Raw genomic sequence first — 12309 nt, 5'->3', positions numbered from 1 at the left:
GCTCTGGGCAGTCAGAGGCGCCTTCCTGCAGGAAGCGGCAGCTGGGTGGAGGATGTGACTCCAGACCAGGCAACCCCCTGGGGCCCACTCACCCCGGCAGGGACTCCACGGGCCCCACCGGCCCTCCAGAGGCCAAGCTTCTCACTCACATGCCCACGGAGTTCCAGGTGGGCCACCAGACTGTCCTCACTGTCCCCACGGCATCCTCACTGTCCCCACGGCGTCCTCACTCCCCACGGCATCCTCACTGTCCCCACGGCGTCCTCACTGTCCCCACGGCGTCCTCACTGTCCCCACGGCGTCCTCACTCCCCACGGCGTCCTCACTCCTCACAGAGTCCTCGCTCCCCAGAGTCCTCACTGTCCCCAGTGTCCTCACTCCCCACAGTGTCCTCACTCCCCACAGAGTCCTCACTCCCCACAGAGTCCTCACTGTCCCCAGAGTCCTCACTCCCCACAGAGTCCTCACTGTCCCCAGTGTCCTCACTCCCCACAGAGTCCTCACTCCCAACAGAGTCCTCACTGTCCCCAGTGTCCTCACTCCCCACAGTGTCCTCACGGTCCCCAGTGTCCTCACTCCCCACAGAGTCCTCACTGTCCCCAGTGTCCTCACTCCCCACAGTGTCCTCACTCCCCAGAGTCCTCACTGTCCCCAGTGTCCTCACTCCCCACAGAGTCCTCACTGTCCCCAGTGTCCTCACTCCCCAGAGTCCTCACTGTCCCCAGTGTCCTCACTCCCCAGAGTCCTCACTGTCCCCAGAGTCCTCACTCCCCACAGTCCTCACTCCCCACAGAGTCCTCACTGTCCCCAGTGTCCTCACTCCCCACAGTCCTCACTCCCCACAGAGTCCTCACTCCCCACAGAGTCCTCACTGTCCCCAGTGTCCTCAGTCCCCACGGCATCCTCACTGTCCCCATGGCGTCTTCACTGTCCCATGTCCTCACTCCCCACAGAGTCCTCACTGTCTCCGGTGTCCTCACTCCCCACAGCGCCTGCACTGTCCTGTGGCGTCACTCCCCTTCTGTGTGCTTGCTGTCCTCCAGCTACCACGCCTCCCACTTACCCTCTGTGAGCGCCAGTGGAGAGTGTACTCCCTGACCTCATGTTTGCCAGGAGGCTATTTTGGGTGATGAAACCCTGAGAAGTCCCCTTGAACTGCCTCCCAGAGCTTTTCTCGCAGTTTGGGGAGGAGGATTTCCAGGTAGCGCGGTGCAGAGCCCGGTCGGATTTGGAGCAGGGTTTATTCGCACTGGAGTTGGGCGTGTGGGGACTCTGCGGGGTCAGGGCTGCAGCTCGCCCCCTGGACCTGCCTAGGCGCGCAAGGCGTGAGTTGGCCCCGCTAGTGGTGGCGGGAAGCAGTGGAGCCCACGTGGACGGGGCCTGCAGGAGGCGGCATGGTCGGGGAGATGGTGCCTGGGCGGCGGAGAGGAACGGCTCCAGGTTAGGGCGAGGGCTCCTGGGGCAGGGTCCTGTCGGGTTGGCGGGCCGCGTCGCTCAGCGCCAGTCCATTCCTCTCAGGACTCGCCGGCTCCGGCCGGCTCCGCCACCAGGGGGGCGGTCAGTGATAGCCGGTGCGCGGCGCGGGCGCGGGCGCGGGCGCGCAGCCTCCGCAGGCGGCACAGCAGCAGCAGCAGCAGCAAGGCGTGCAGCAGCCCGAGGCCGAGCAGCAGGAGCTGCGCCGCCAGCGCCCCCCAGCAGAGCGCGCCGAGCGTGCAGGCGGCGCGCAGCTCCTGCTCGGCCAGGTAGGGCAGCAGGCGGCCGCGCAGCGCGGGGGGCGCGGCGCAGCGCAGGTCGCGGTAGGGCGCGCGCTCGGTCTGGCCGGCCAGCCAGGCGCGCAGCGGCACCAGGTGGCAGTCGCAGCGCCAGGGGTTAGCGCCCAGGTGCGCGGCGCGCAGCACGGGCAGCGCATCCAGCAGCCCCGGCGGCAGCGCCGTCAGGTTGTTGCCGGTCAGCACCAGTTCGGTCGTGTCCGGCGGGAAGGCGGTCGGCAGCGAGGCCCACGTCAGCCCGCGGCGCCCGCAGTCCACGCGCGTCCCCGCGCAGACACAAGGCGCGGGGCAGCTTGTGGCCGCGCGGCTCGGTGGCGCGACCAGCAGGAGCAGCAGGCTCAGCGCCCCGTGCGGCCCTGGAAGGGAAGCGCGGTGAGCCGGGCGGCCTCTCTGAGCCCCCAGAGCGCCGGGCCTGGTCCCAGCACCCCCCATTGCCCGAAAGCCTCTCCACCCCCACCACCCTGCGCGCTGGGTGGAACTCCCCTCAAAGTTCGACCCAAATCTCTCGGTATTGCAGCCAAAACGACTGGGGCGCCTCCCAACGCGACTGTGCTCAAGGAGTGGCCTGGGCTCGGCAAGACCCTAGACTCACCAGAGCCCATGGCGAGAGGGCAGTGGCCCTGCTGGCTCTGGAGCGCCAGGCGTTGGCTGAACAACTAGGCCATAAGGCCGCCCCGCCCCTGCCAGGCCCCAGCACCAGCCACACTGACCACAGCGCAACCGCCCCGCCAGAAATAACCCCGAGGCTGCACGGACAGGCGCTGAGGCCACAGATAGAGGGCTATCGCTGGGCCTCCTGGCCGGGGCGGCTTCCGCCCCACTTGCTCCCAGGGGCGCACAGAGCACTCGGAAGCCTGCTGCAACGCTCACCAACATTGTTCTCCTGTCACCAGGACAGGATGAGGCATTCACAACTGAACAAAACTGGAGAATGGACTCTGTGGAAGGGGATCATGCGGGTGGAACAATGGGAAGGCTAAGGGCTAGGGGACCCAGGGCAACAGTGCCACTGGGGAGAAGGGACCTCCAGCCACAAGCAGGGAACAGCAGTCTAGGCCTGGGAGTTGCCAGGGGATCACCCACCTTCCATGGCTCTGGAGCCCTGGGCCTGGAATAGCCGCACAGGCATAGCCGTGGGGGAAAGGCCGGCCATCACAGATGTCCCAGCCCCAGGAGCTCCTCCCCCACAGCTGGCTGGCCTCCTTAGGTCTGGAGGGATCTTAATTGCTTCTGCTGCCCAACCTGCCCGCTGAGCTACAGGTGAGGAGAAAGGGGGGACCTGGGCCACCTCGGCCCGAAGTGAGGCCCCAGCACATGCTGCAGGAGCAGTTGCATGAGGGCTCCCAAGTCCGCTTTGCCGCACTGGGGTGGGGAATAGCCTGAGACCCTGGGGTCTGCTAGCCTGTTCTGCCTCGGTTTACCTGCCCTGAGTAGGGCCTGGAGTCTGAGTGCTAGGACCTTCTGGGGTAGGTGTAGATCTCAGAAGTCACGGGCCAACGCAGCTTCTGCTCCCCCAAGGCCAGAGGGGGCTGGTTGTAGAGGCTGTTGTCCAGCCCCCTTGGAAGCAGATACAAATGGGGGGAGTGGTTGATGCTGAGAATAAATTAGGGTTGGCTGGGGGCTGCGACCCCGCGTCTCCAGGTTAGGTGGGGAATGGTCGGGAACAGTCCGGGTCTGGGCCACTCTGGGATTGGGGTTGTGTCCAAGCCTGTCGGAGATCCACATGAATCCAGGGTCGAGTACGGACCAGTCGGGGTCCTGGGGTGGGAAGGGCCAGCCCAGAAACTGGCAGTATATCCATGGGGACGTGAGGCTGGGGCGGTCACTGGTCCTGCATTTGCTGCTTCATCTTCTGCAGCATCTCCTGCATGCGCCTTAGCTGGTGCAGGGAGAAACTCGATGGGAGGGGCCTGGCCCTTCTCCCCCCACAGCCCCTTCTCCTCCCCTACCATCTCACTGACCTCCTCATCCTTCATCCTGATGAGCTTCTCTGTCTCGGCGTCGGGCGTGGGCAGTGGCAGGATGGGGATGGGGCTCTCCATGCGGCTGTCCTGGGTCAGTTTGCTGTGGGGTAGACAAGAGGAACAGTGCTGCTGGGAGGTCGAGTGGACCCTCAACACTACCAAAGTCCGGCCTGCCTGAGCTCGCACACCTCTGGGCTGGCTCTGGGGAGACGAGGCACTGGGTGGCTGGTTTGGGGGTTGGGGCAAGGTTCAGGTCTGGGTGGGTGGCAGAACCACCTTCGGTTATGGAGACGTGGCCAGGGCCGCGAGGTACATGGTTGAGGTCCGGGGCGGGGGCGCACCTGGTCATCTGCTGAATGCAGTGTGCACGGTAGTTCTCGTAGTGCACGTCGCACGTCACGTCCTTGAGGTCGTGCATGTGCGTGCGAATGAGCATGTTGCGCAGCTTCACGAAGTCGCAGTGCGCCTGGTTCTCCACTGCAGGGCGGGAGCGGGTGGTGGGCGGGCGCTGGCCAGGGGAGCCTGCCCACCCTGGTCCCCATGCCCCATGCCTGAACTCACCCTCCACGATCCCCCAGGGGTACAGTCGCCCCCGGACCCGCTGCCCCTTGGCCTCCACCACCGTGTTGCTGCCGATAACAGCGAAGGGAGCGCTCTCCTGGGGAGGAGCAAGTGCAGGGCTCACGCCCAATTAGTATGAAAGCGGGTTAGTGGCTGGAGAGGGGCCTGAGCCTGGTGGGCCTCTCCAGCACCACCATCAACAACCTCTCCCCAAAGAGATCCTGGCGTCGCCCCCACTTCTGGCTGCTCTGCTGCCAGCTGAAGCCAGAGCTGGTGCAGCTCGCACCCTGGGGCCTTTGCCGGGCTGTGCTCAACCAGGCATGCCCTCCCCTCCCAATATCTCCATCAAGAGCCGCTCGGTCCAGCTATCTCTCCATTCCCTCCCCAGAGCTGAGCCCAGGCCTCCTGCTAGGGATGCCCCTACTGACTTTGGTTGGAGCCAAGGGCTATCCCTGCTCCTGGCCTGATGGCCACTTGTCCCCTGGCTTGAGTGTGGTCATCACCACTCTAGCTGCTGGGGCACCCAAAACCACCACCATCCTCGGGAGCTCAGAATTCTGGGAGCCAGGGGTACAGTGCACAGGCCTGTGGCCATGGGGCTGGGCCCTTCCGCTGGTGACCCAAAGGAAAAAGACTGAGGAGCAGGGTCAGGGTGGGGGCCTGGCCAGCAGCTGTGCCGTTGAGTCCTGGCAAGCACTCTATTACCCACTAACCACGTGGGGCCCAAACTGCACAAGGCAGCTAGGGACACGTGTGACCTTAGTCTTCTAGCCCTTAGCTTAGCCCTTCTCCAGCCCTGTGTGAACTGGCCTCCAGTTCCCTCTGCTGCCCCACTGGGCTGCATGCTCACCTTCAGTTCCCGATCCTGCTGCTTGAAGTCCTCATCCTCGTCCGAGTCACACTCTGGGAACTGGTACACGTGGATTCCGAACTTGTCAATCTCCTCCCGGATCTGCGGCGGGGCAAGGGCTGTCAGATTTGGGACTGGCCAGGTCCCCTGGGCCAGGTGCAGTGGCGTCTGGGGTCAGCACAGCTGGTGCTCTCAGCCCCAGAGTCCTGGGCCAGCCCCTGCTGCCACAGCAGGCTCACCCGCTCCTTCAGCTTCCGAATCTCGCCGGGGACAAGACAGTCAGCTTTAGCAATGAGGGGCACGATGTTCACCTTCTCATGCAGAGCCTTCATGAAACCCACATCCACTGGCCGCAGCCTGCAGAGAGCAGCCAAGGGCAGTGAGGGGCATTGTGGGGGTGGTGGGAGAGGGTGGGGGTGGGCTCAGGGGAAGAATGGTTGTGGGGGTGCGGGCAGAGGATGGGCAGTGACACGGGGACCCATGGAGGTGGGTGGCCTCCCGAGCCTGGCCCCAGGACAGCCACACACCCGTGCCCAAAAGGGGAGATGAAGTACAGGCAGCAGTGCACCCGGTTGTCTTGGATGTTCTTGCGGTTAAGGCCGCTCTCGTCACGGAAATACTGCTCAAACTGCTGGTCCACGTAGTCGGTGATGGGCTTCCAGCTGTGGGCAGAGGGGCGCGTGAGACCAAGCTTTGAGGACGGCCCACCAGCCTGGGAGAGGCTGAGTCAGCCTGGGCAGGGACGGTTCCTCACCACTCAGAGTTGTTGACAGCATCCCCGAAGCCTGGCGTGTCCACAATGGTGAGCTTTAGTTTGACCCCTTTCTCTTCAATGTCCACTGTGTGCTTCAAGATCTCCACCGTCTGGCTGATGCGCTCTGCAGGGGTCGGGGGCATTGTTGGGAGGAGCCTCTGTAACCCTCAGCCCCCACTCTGGACAGCCAGGACCCTTGTTCTCATCCATGCTAGTGTTTTGGCCCTAGCACTGGGCCTGTGGTCTGGGACACTCCTCCTGGACCCTGAACAGGAGACCCACGCTGTGGGGAGAGAGAAGTGGGGGCTGGCCCTGGAAGGGTGCCCTCTGAGGGGTCACACAGCAGGGGATGGCGAACCAGTGCTGAGGCAGTGTGGGGCCCACTCACCCTCGGCACTGAGCAGCTTCCGGTCCTTGTACAAGTCGGTCAGGAAGAGGCTGTGGACCAGCGTGGACTTCCCCAGGCCCGACTCACCTGCCCACAGGTACAGGGAAGGAGTTGAGTTAGGTCCAAGACCCCCATGGCAGACCCTGCCTGGCCACTGGCCCCAGCCACCCTGCCTGGGAGCTAGGCCCACTCACCAGCCACCATGAGCGTGAAATCGAAGCCCTTCTTCACGGACTTTCGGTGCACCTGGTTGGGCAGTGTGGCGAAGCCCACGTACTGCTTGTCGATATCCTGGGGGCAGGGACAGGGCAGGTCAGGGGCACACGGGGGCTCCTGGGGCAGCCCTGTGCTCGGTCCCCCACCCAGCTCAGGCAAGGAGGCAGCAGAGAGGGCAGAGTTCCTGGGGTGGTGTGTTTCAATGGCAGAAATGGAGTGACGCCTGTGGGCAAAGGCCTGGGGGTGGGAAGGCAGGTGGCAGGTGAAAGAGCCCTTGCCCCAGCGGCAGAGAGGGGCTGTGCAGGGACCCAGAATGTGTCTGTGTGTCGGGGGGGATGTCAGGCCACAGCAGGCACAGACAGTGTCCTCCCTTGGGCGCTGGGCAGAGACCACCAGGACGGAGACACCTCAGACAGGCCCAAGGCCCTCCATAGACAGGAAGAGCCCCCAGCTGCAATACTCACCCCTCCCCAGTGTCCCGGGGTGGGAGGCCCTGTCTGGCCCCGATCCAGCCGCGGGGGTGGCCTGCGGCAGCGACGGCTGAGCAGGGGCTATTTATAGCCGGCGGCGCCGAGCCTTCCCGCCTGCGGGGTCCCTGCGCCCACCCTCGCCGACCGCGGCCCTGCTGCCCCTGTCACGTCCGGAGTGCTCAGGGCCCGACCCAGTTGGCGCACACGCACTGACCCACATTCCGCTCCACTCTCCACACACACCTTGAGCCGCCTCTGGGCCTGGGTCCGCGGTGACAGCAGCTGCTCCACCAGGCGGTCCTGGGGTGCTGCCAGCGAGTCCATCGCAGCGGCCCCTGCGACCCTGCTGGCCGCGTCTGGCCCTCAGACCGGGTCAGGCCGCCAGGGGCGGGCGTTCTCGAGGGACTCACGCGCAGTACCACCTTGAAGCGCTGTTCTCACCCGGGTCTTACGGACGCGGGAACAGAGGCGCAGGGAGGGGACGCCGCGCACACGGGGTACCGCTGACCGCCGAGGCCGTGCGAGCCATCCTCCTGCCTCTGCGACCGCCCCAGCCCCGTGGCGTCGCAGCCCCCGCAGGCCCAGCTCCCGCACCCGAACAGAGGCGGGGCTCGGCGGGCGCGCGGGAGGGGCAGGGACCGCCCGCTGGCGCTGTCGCTGGGAGACCGGCGCCGGGAAATTGGGCCGCGGGCGGAGCCACGGAGAGCTGCTACGGAGGGCAGGGCCGCGGAGGGCCGCGGGGGCGGGATGCGGCGCCGCGCGCACAGGCGCCCCGCGGCCTCAGTCCAGGCCTCGGACAACCGCGGCGGAGGGAGGCCGCGTCCCACGCGCCGGCCCTGGGGGTCTGTAGCCGCCGCGCCTCCCGCCCCCAGAGGAGCGGCGCGGCTTCCGCCCGCTAGAGGGCGCCGGAGGGCGCTCCCGGGACCCGCGCGCATCCACGCGGGAACGGCCCGTCCACCCCTTCTCCGCTCGGGGATGCGGCCCAAAAACCTCCCAGCGGTGTCCCAGAGCCCCCAACTACCCACGGACACATCCCTCCCTGCACTGCCCCCTCCCCTCGTGTGTGTGTGTGTATGTGTGTGTGTGTGTGTGTGTGTTTGGACGATCCCCCAAGATATGTAAGAGGGAACGAGGGCAGAGCCCACCTCCCCAGTCTGCACCCACCACCCCAGGCCCTCGGAGACTTAGAGTGAAGGCGGTCAGAGCACTAGACGCTACCCCCTCTACCTCTGGAAACTTGGAAGCTCCCTAGTGTGCAGCTCCACAAACTGCCACCACCCCTGCCCCCCACGGCTGCCCCCAGACCACCCCTGCCAGCAGGGCAGCTTCCTCTGAGCTTCCCTGCCTGTTCTGACCCACAGGACTGGGTGCATGGGGACTGGAGAGCTCCAGCCAGCTTAGCCCTCACCCACACGTGGCCACTCCAGGGACAACAGGGGTCTCCTGAGCTGCCAAACCCTTCCTCACCCCCTCATCCAGTTACCCCACCAAAATCTGAACAGCCAGCGCCAGCCGGACAGGAGGGAGGCCTGGAAAGGAGCTGGGATCTGAGACATGTGCCTGGACTGTGTGTCAGTAGGGACAGGTGGCCCCCCAGCTCTCCCCCACCCAGGCCCTCCCTTCTTGCTTTCCCTGGTTAAGGGGCCTCTGTCCCCCTGTCCAGGCACATGCTGCTGCTGTGGGGCCTGGAGGCCGCTGGCACCTGGGGAGGAGGGGTGGGCCCACAGCTGGGAACAGGAGAGTCTTTCATCCGGAGGAGGGTGTAGAGAGCAGGGGGAGGCCACGGGGCCCTCAGCTCTCCCAGCCCGTCCTCTGGCCTTGCTTCGAGAAAGCCTTCTCACTGGCCCAGCCCTCTGCCATGCTGACCTGTAGGAAGCCTCTGGGCTGAGTCCCACTCAGCCTCACCCGTGGGTCCACTTTAGACATGGCCCTCAGCCCAGGACCCGCCCAGACAGGCTGGCTTCTCGGGCCTGGGGCATCTCCAAGAAGACAGCCAGCCTGGGCCTCCCTCAGGCTGAGAGGAGCCTCAGCACTCCACAGCCTGGTGTCTCACGGAGCCGGTCGCTCCCAGACTTTCTCTATTCCCCCATCGGTAAGGCACTGTCTGGGGAGACCAGGTCAGGAGGGCAAGAGTCTCACTCCACCTCCCAACCTGCCTGCCCCATCACCCGACCGCACGCACCCAGACAGGGCCTGTGGATTCTCTGGAGGAGCCCCAAGGAAGGGGCCCTGCCACCCCCTTCCTCTGGCCGCTGAGGCGCAACAAATACTCCTCAGGGCTTCCCGAGCCATAGACACAGCTGCGCCCCCCTCCTCCTGGTGCCTGAGACTCTCGAGGCATTTCCATTCTTAGAATTACCAGAGTCAGCTCTGAAAGCAGACGCCAGAGCCAAGAGAACCGCATCGCTGCCTGAGACAGGGTGGGGGGCCGAGGGGGGGCACAGAGGGCCACCAGAGCTCCCCCCAACCCCTTTCACAGAGTGTGGATAGGTGGAAGCTCGAGAATACCAACAATGGTAACAGTGAAGCTCCCACGTGCTTCTGGCTCCCCCAGACCCACAGGAGCCCGCCCCAAACACCTGGATCCCTGGTCCTGCTCCCGGGGCTCCCCACTCCACCTGCATGGAACCATCTCCCTCTGATCTTAGGGGCAGGGGATGGATGAGGCTGGCTCCTAGGTGACCTCAGAGGGTGGGCAGACACAGCCCTGAAGGAGCTCACGCCTGGGCAGGAGGGGACCCCCGGGTGGTGCGGGGCAGCAGCTGCCCAGCCCACTGACTCCAAGTGCCTGCAGCCCCAGGAGAAGCTGTGTGGGCTGGTCTCCCAGGCCCTCCCCCTCTCTCTCCCTCAAACAATAGCCTGGCGGCTTGTGTCCCTGTGTCTCAGGCATTGTCTGACCTGCTGCCATGAGGAGGCAGCTCCTGGCCCCGGGCTGCCCCCTGGAGCCCCTGGCTGGCAGGGTAAGGTTGACGGGGCCTCTCCCCATGAGCCTCACCGGTCCCAGGGCGGGGCGCATCCCTGCCAGGAGATGGGCACCGAGCAGCCAGTGACTCCTGGCCTCCACCCCACCTGCCAGGTCGCTTCTGGCCCCAGTACTGCATCCTGGGCCAGGACTCCAGGGTTCCACCCAGCATCCACCTGGTGTGTGAAGCGCCATCCCTGATGGGGGCTGCCAAGGGGATAGGGGTTTCTCCCCCAAACACAGCTGAGCTTCAGCCAGAGAAGCCCCCAGCCCACCTTCCCACTCCCGGGGTCTCCCAGCTCTGTTTAACCCTGACCTCAACTGGGTTTTCACAGCGGGTGCCCCCACCGGCTTCCTGTTGGGTCCTGCATTCCCGCAGAGTAGGGACCAGGCCAGCCCCTTTGCGAGGCCACAAGCCTATTTGTACCCACTAGGTTTGAAGACCCGTGTTGGGCACGGGATGACTCAGACCAAGCCCTGGAGGCTCCCAGTCTGGGGAAGAGGCCTGGCCACATTATCAGTCCACTCAAATTGGTGTGTGGGGAGAGGGACACAGATGCCTAAGAGTAGGGTGGCGTGGCCACAGGCTCTCTCATGGGGCTGCTCAAGGTCTCTGTGCTGGCTGGTGGACACACACCCCCTCCCCCAGCCCGTGGCCTCACTCAGGACCCCCAGCACACGGCCAAAGGCCAGGTCAGCAAGATCACGTTGGCACTGGACCAGTGGGAGGGGGGCACCTGGGAGGGGTGTACGAGCGTGAGGGTCAGGGGCCAGGACCCTGGGCATGGCGCCCACTCCTCCCCTCTGCAGCCCGAGGCGCGGCGGCACTGCCCCGACTGACAATCGGTTATCGCGACAGGGCGGAACACGACCGGCGGGGGAGGGGTCGCGCCTGGGCGCCGGCGTTGGTGGCACAATGGGTGACAGCTGGCCGGGTGAGCGGCGGCGCGCACGTACCTGCTTGTCCTCTGCGGGGTCGGGGTCGGGTCAGGGTTCGGGTCCGGGTCCGGGCGAGTCCGGCCGGCAGGCGGGGGAGAGACGGAGAGACACGGTGAGAGGCGGGCGGGCGGCGGGGACAAAGGCGCGCGCAGGCAGGCGCCGGGCTCACCTGGGGTCGCCAGCTTGCTCTTGTATCGCAGGCCAGTGCTCATGGTGGCCGCCGGCGGGGGACGTGCGGCGGCGGGCGCGCGGGCGGGGCGCGACGACGAGCGGCGGAGGCCGAGGCCGGGCTGCGGGGTGACCGGCCCCTCCGCGCCGCCGCCCGCCCCGCCCACGCGCGCCACAGCCAATCGGCGCCCGCCGCGCCCACGCGCGACCCGGCGCGGCCGGCGGGGGCGGGGACCAGGCGCCCCCCGATGGGCCCCGCGCCGCCGCCTCCCGGCGACGTCCTGGCCTTGCGCCGCCGGCTGGCCGCACCCGGGCACAGGGGAGACACGCGCGGCCCCCGCCCTCCGCGGCCCGCCCGCCGGCCGGCGCACCCTGCCTCCCTCCGCTCTCGCGGGCCCCCGGTCCGTGCCTGCGCTCTGACCGGCCCTCCGTGTGGCCCTTTTGTAAAACCTGCCCCCGGGGGTCTCGCCGCCTCATGCTAGCCCCTGCACGCTCTGCCCGCTGAGGTCGGCGGATGCCCCCTCCTCTCCTCGTCACGATGGACATAGGAGGCGCTGGCCTGGGGAGTCGTGCTCGGCGACAGCAGGAAAGGTGATGGTCACTGCGCAGAAGCCTTGATACTTGGCACGGGGCCAGCACCCCAGCTACCCTCCTGCAGCCTGCTGGGTGCTGTGCACGTGTGCTCTGGAAGTAGACACATCTGGGCAAGCTGCAAAGGCCAAGCAATTGTCCTGGGCGGTAGTCCCACCTCTCCTTTCCTGGGATTATTTGTGAAGAGTAACTGAGCTGACATCTGGGACAGGACTGACCAACCTGAAGCCTGCCCCACCTGCATCCCAACTCTGTAGCCTCTGTTCTGCAGACCAACAGCCAGACCTGCTACTACCCTGAGGAGGGGTGCAGGGGGGTCCCGGCCTCCTGTGCTGAAGGACAGCCAGGGACACTGCAAAGGCAGGGCCAGGGCCTGCACCCCGTTTACAGATGGGGAAGCTGAGGCCCCCGACCTTCAGTGAGTTCACAAGCATGAGTGCCTCCTACCCTGTCGGTCACTATCTGCCTGGACCTCTCTGGAGTGCCCCCAAGTGGCACGTCTGGAGCCTTCTGTTTCTCAGAAAGGGACAGTTGGGCCTGTGGTCACCAGCTCCCCAGGTAAGGGCCCCCTTGGAGGGAGAGGGCCTGCTGCACCCTCTACGGGCAGGAACCCCTCCCCCCTCCCCAGCCCCTCTTGTGCCCTTGGTCCCTCCCATGGCACATGGGCTCTAGGGCCT

The 12309-nt window shown here is 66.1% G+C and overlaps 2 protein-coding genes across 4 annotated transcripts; both read right to left on the bottom strand.

Moving 5' to 3' along the window:
- Positions 1 to 1228: 1228 nt before the first annotated feature.
- GP1BB (glycoprotein Ib platelet subunit beta) lies at positions 1229 to 2371 on the bottom strand. The gene is made up of 2 exons (XM_058532164.1): positions 2362 to 2371; positions 1229 to 2125 (listed from the first exon to the last, which is right to left on the bottom strand). Exons 1-2 carry the CDS (start codon positions 2369 to 2371, stop codon positions 1515 to 1517), a joined length of 621 nt encoding a protein of 206 aa, XP_058388147.1. The 3' UTR covers positions 1229 to 1514.
- SEPTIN5 (septin 5) lies at positions 2214 to 10959 on the bottom strand. Of its 3 annotated transcripts, none has more exons than XM_058532161.1 (11): positions 7216 to 7472; positions 6481 to 6577; positions 6287 to 6373; positions 5899 to 6022; positions 5699 to 5806; positions 5384 to 5501; positions 5145 to 5246; positions 4295 to 4391; positions 4075 to 4210; positions 3731 to 3833; positions 2214 to 3648 (listed from the first exon to the last, which is right to left on the bottom strand). In XM_058532161.1, exons 1-11 carry the CDS (start codon positions 7294 to 7296, stop codon positions 3592 to 3594), a joined length of 1110 nt encoding a protein of 369 aa, XP_058388144.1. In that variant the 5' UTR covers positions 7297 to 7472; the 3' UTR covers positions 2214 to 3591. The 3 variants fall into 3 exon arrangements, with proteins under 3 accessions (XP_058388144.1, XP_058388143.1, XP_058388146.1); XM_058532160.1 differs by having other exon boundaries at positions 2215 to 3648; positions 5672 to 5806; positions 7216 to 7471; XM_058532163.1 differs by lacking the exon at positions 7216 to 7472 and adding an exon at positions 10892 to 10959 and having other exon boundaries at positions 2216 to 3648; positions 5672 to 5806.
- Positions 10960 to 12309: the final 1350 nt, after the last annotated feature.

The sequence above is a fragment of the Diceros bicornis genome, chromosome 35 (assembly GCF_020826845.1).
Source record: "Diceros bicornis minor isolate mBicDic1 chromosome 35, mDicBic1.mat.cur, whole genome shotgun sequence".
Taxonomy (NCBI): domain Eukaryota; kingdom Metazoa; phylum Chordata; class Mammalia; order Perissodactyla; family Rhinocerotidae; genus Diceros; species Diceros bicornis.
Note: the sequence above shows the minus strand (reverse complement) of the source record. Positions and strands in the feature narration are given on the sequence as shown.

Excerpts from the sequence above, each read along its gene's own strand:
- SEPTIN5 (XM_058532160.1), bottom strand. The coding sequence starts at position 7,296 with ATGGACTCGCTGGCAGCACCCCAGGACCGCCTGGTGGAGCAGCTGCTG. Across the intron at positions 5,807-5,898 it reads GCTGTCAACAACTCTGAGTG|CTGGAAGCCCATCACCGACT; the intron begins GTGAGGAACCGT and ends CTCTGCCCACAG. Across the intron at positions 3,834-4,074 it reads TGCATTCAGCAGATGACCAG|CAAACTGACCCAGGACAGCC; the intron begins GTGCGCCCCCGC and ends TCTACCCCACAG.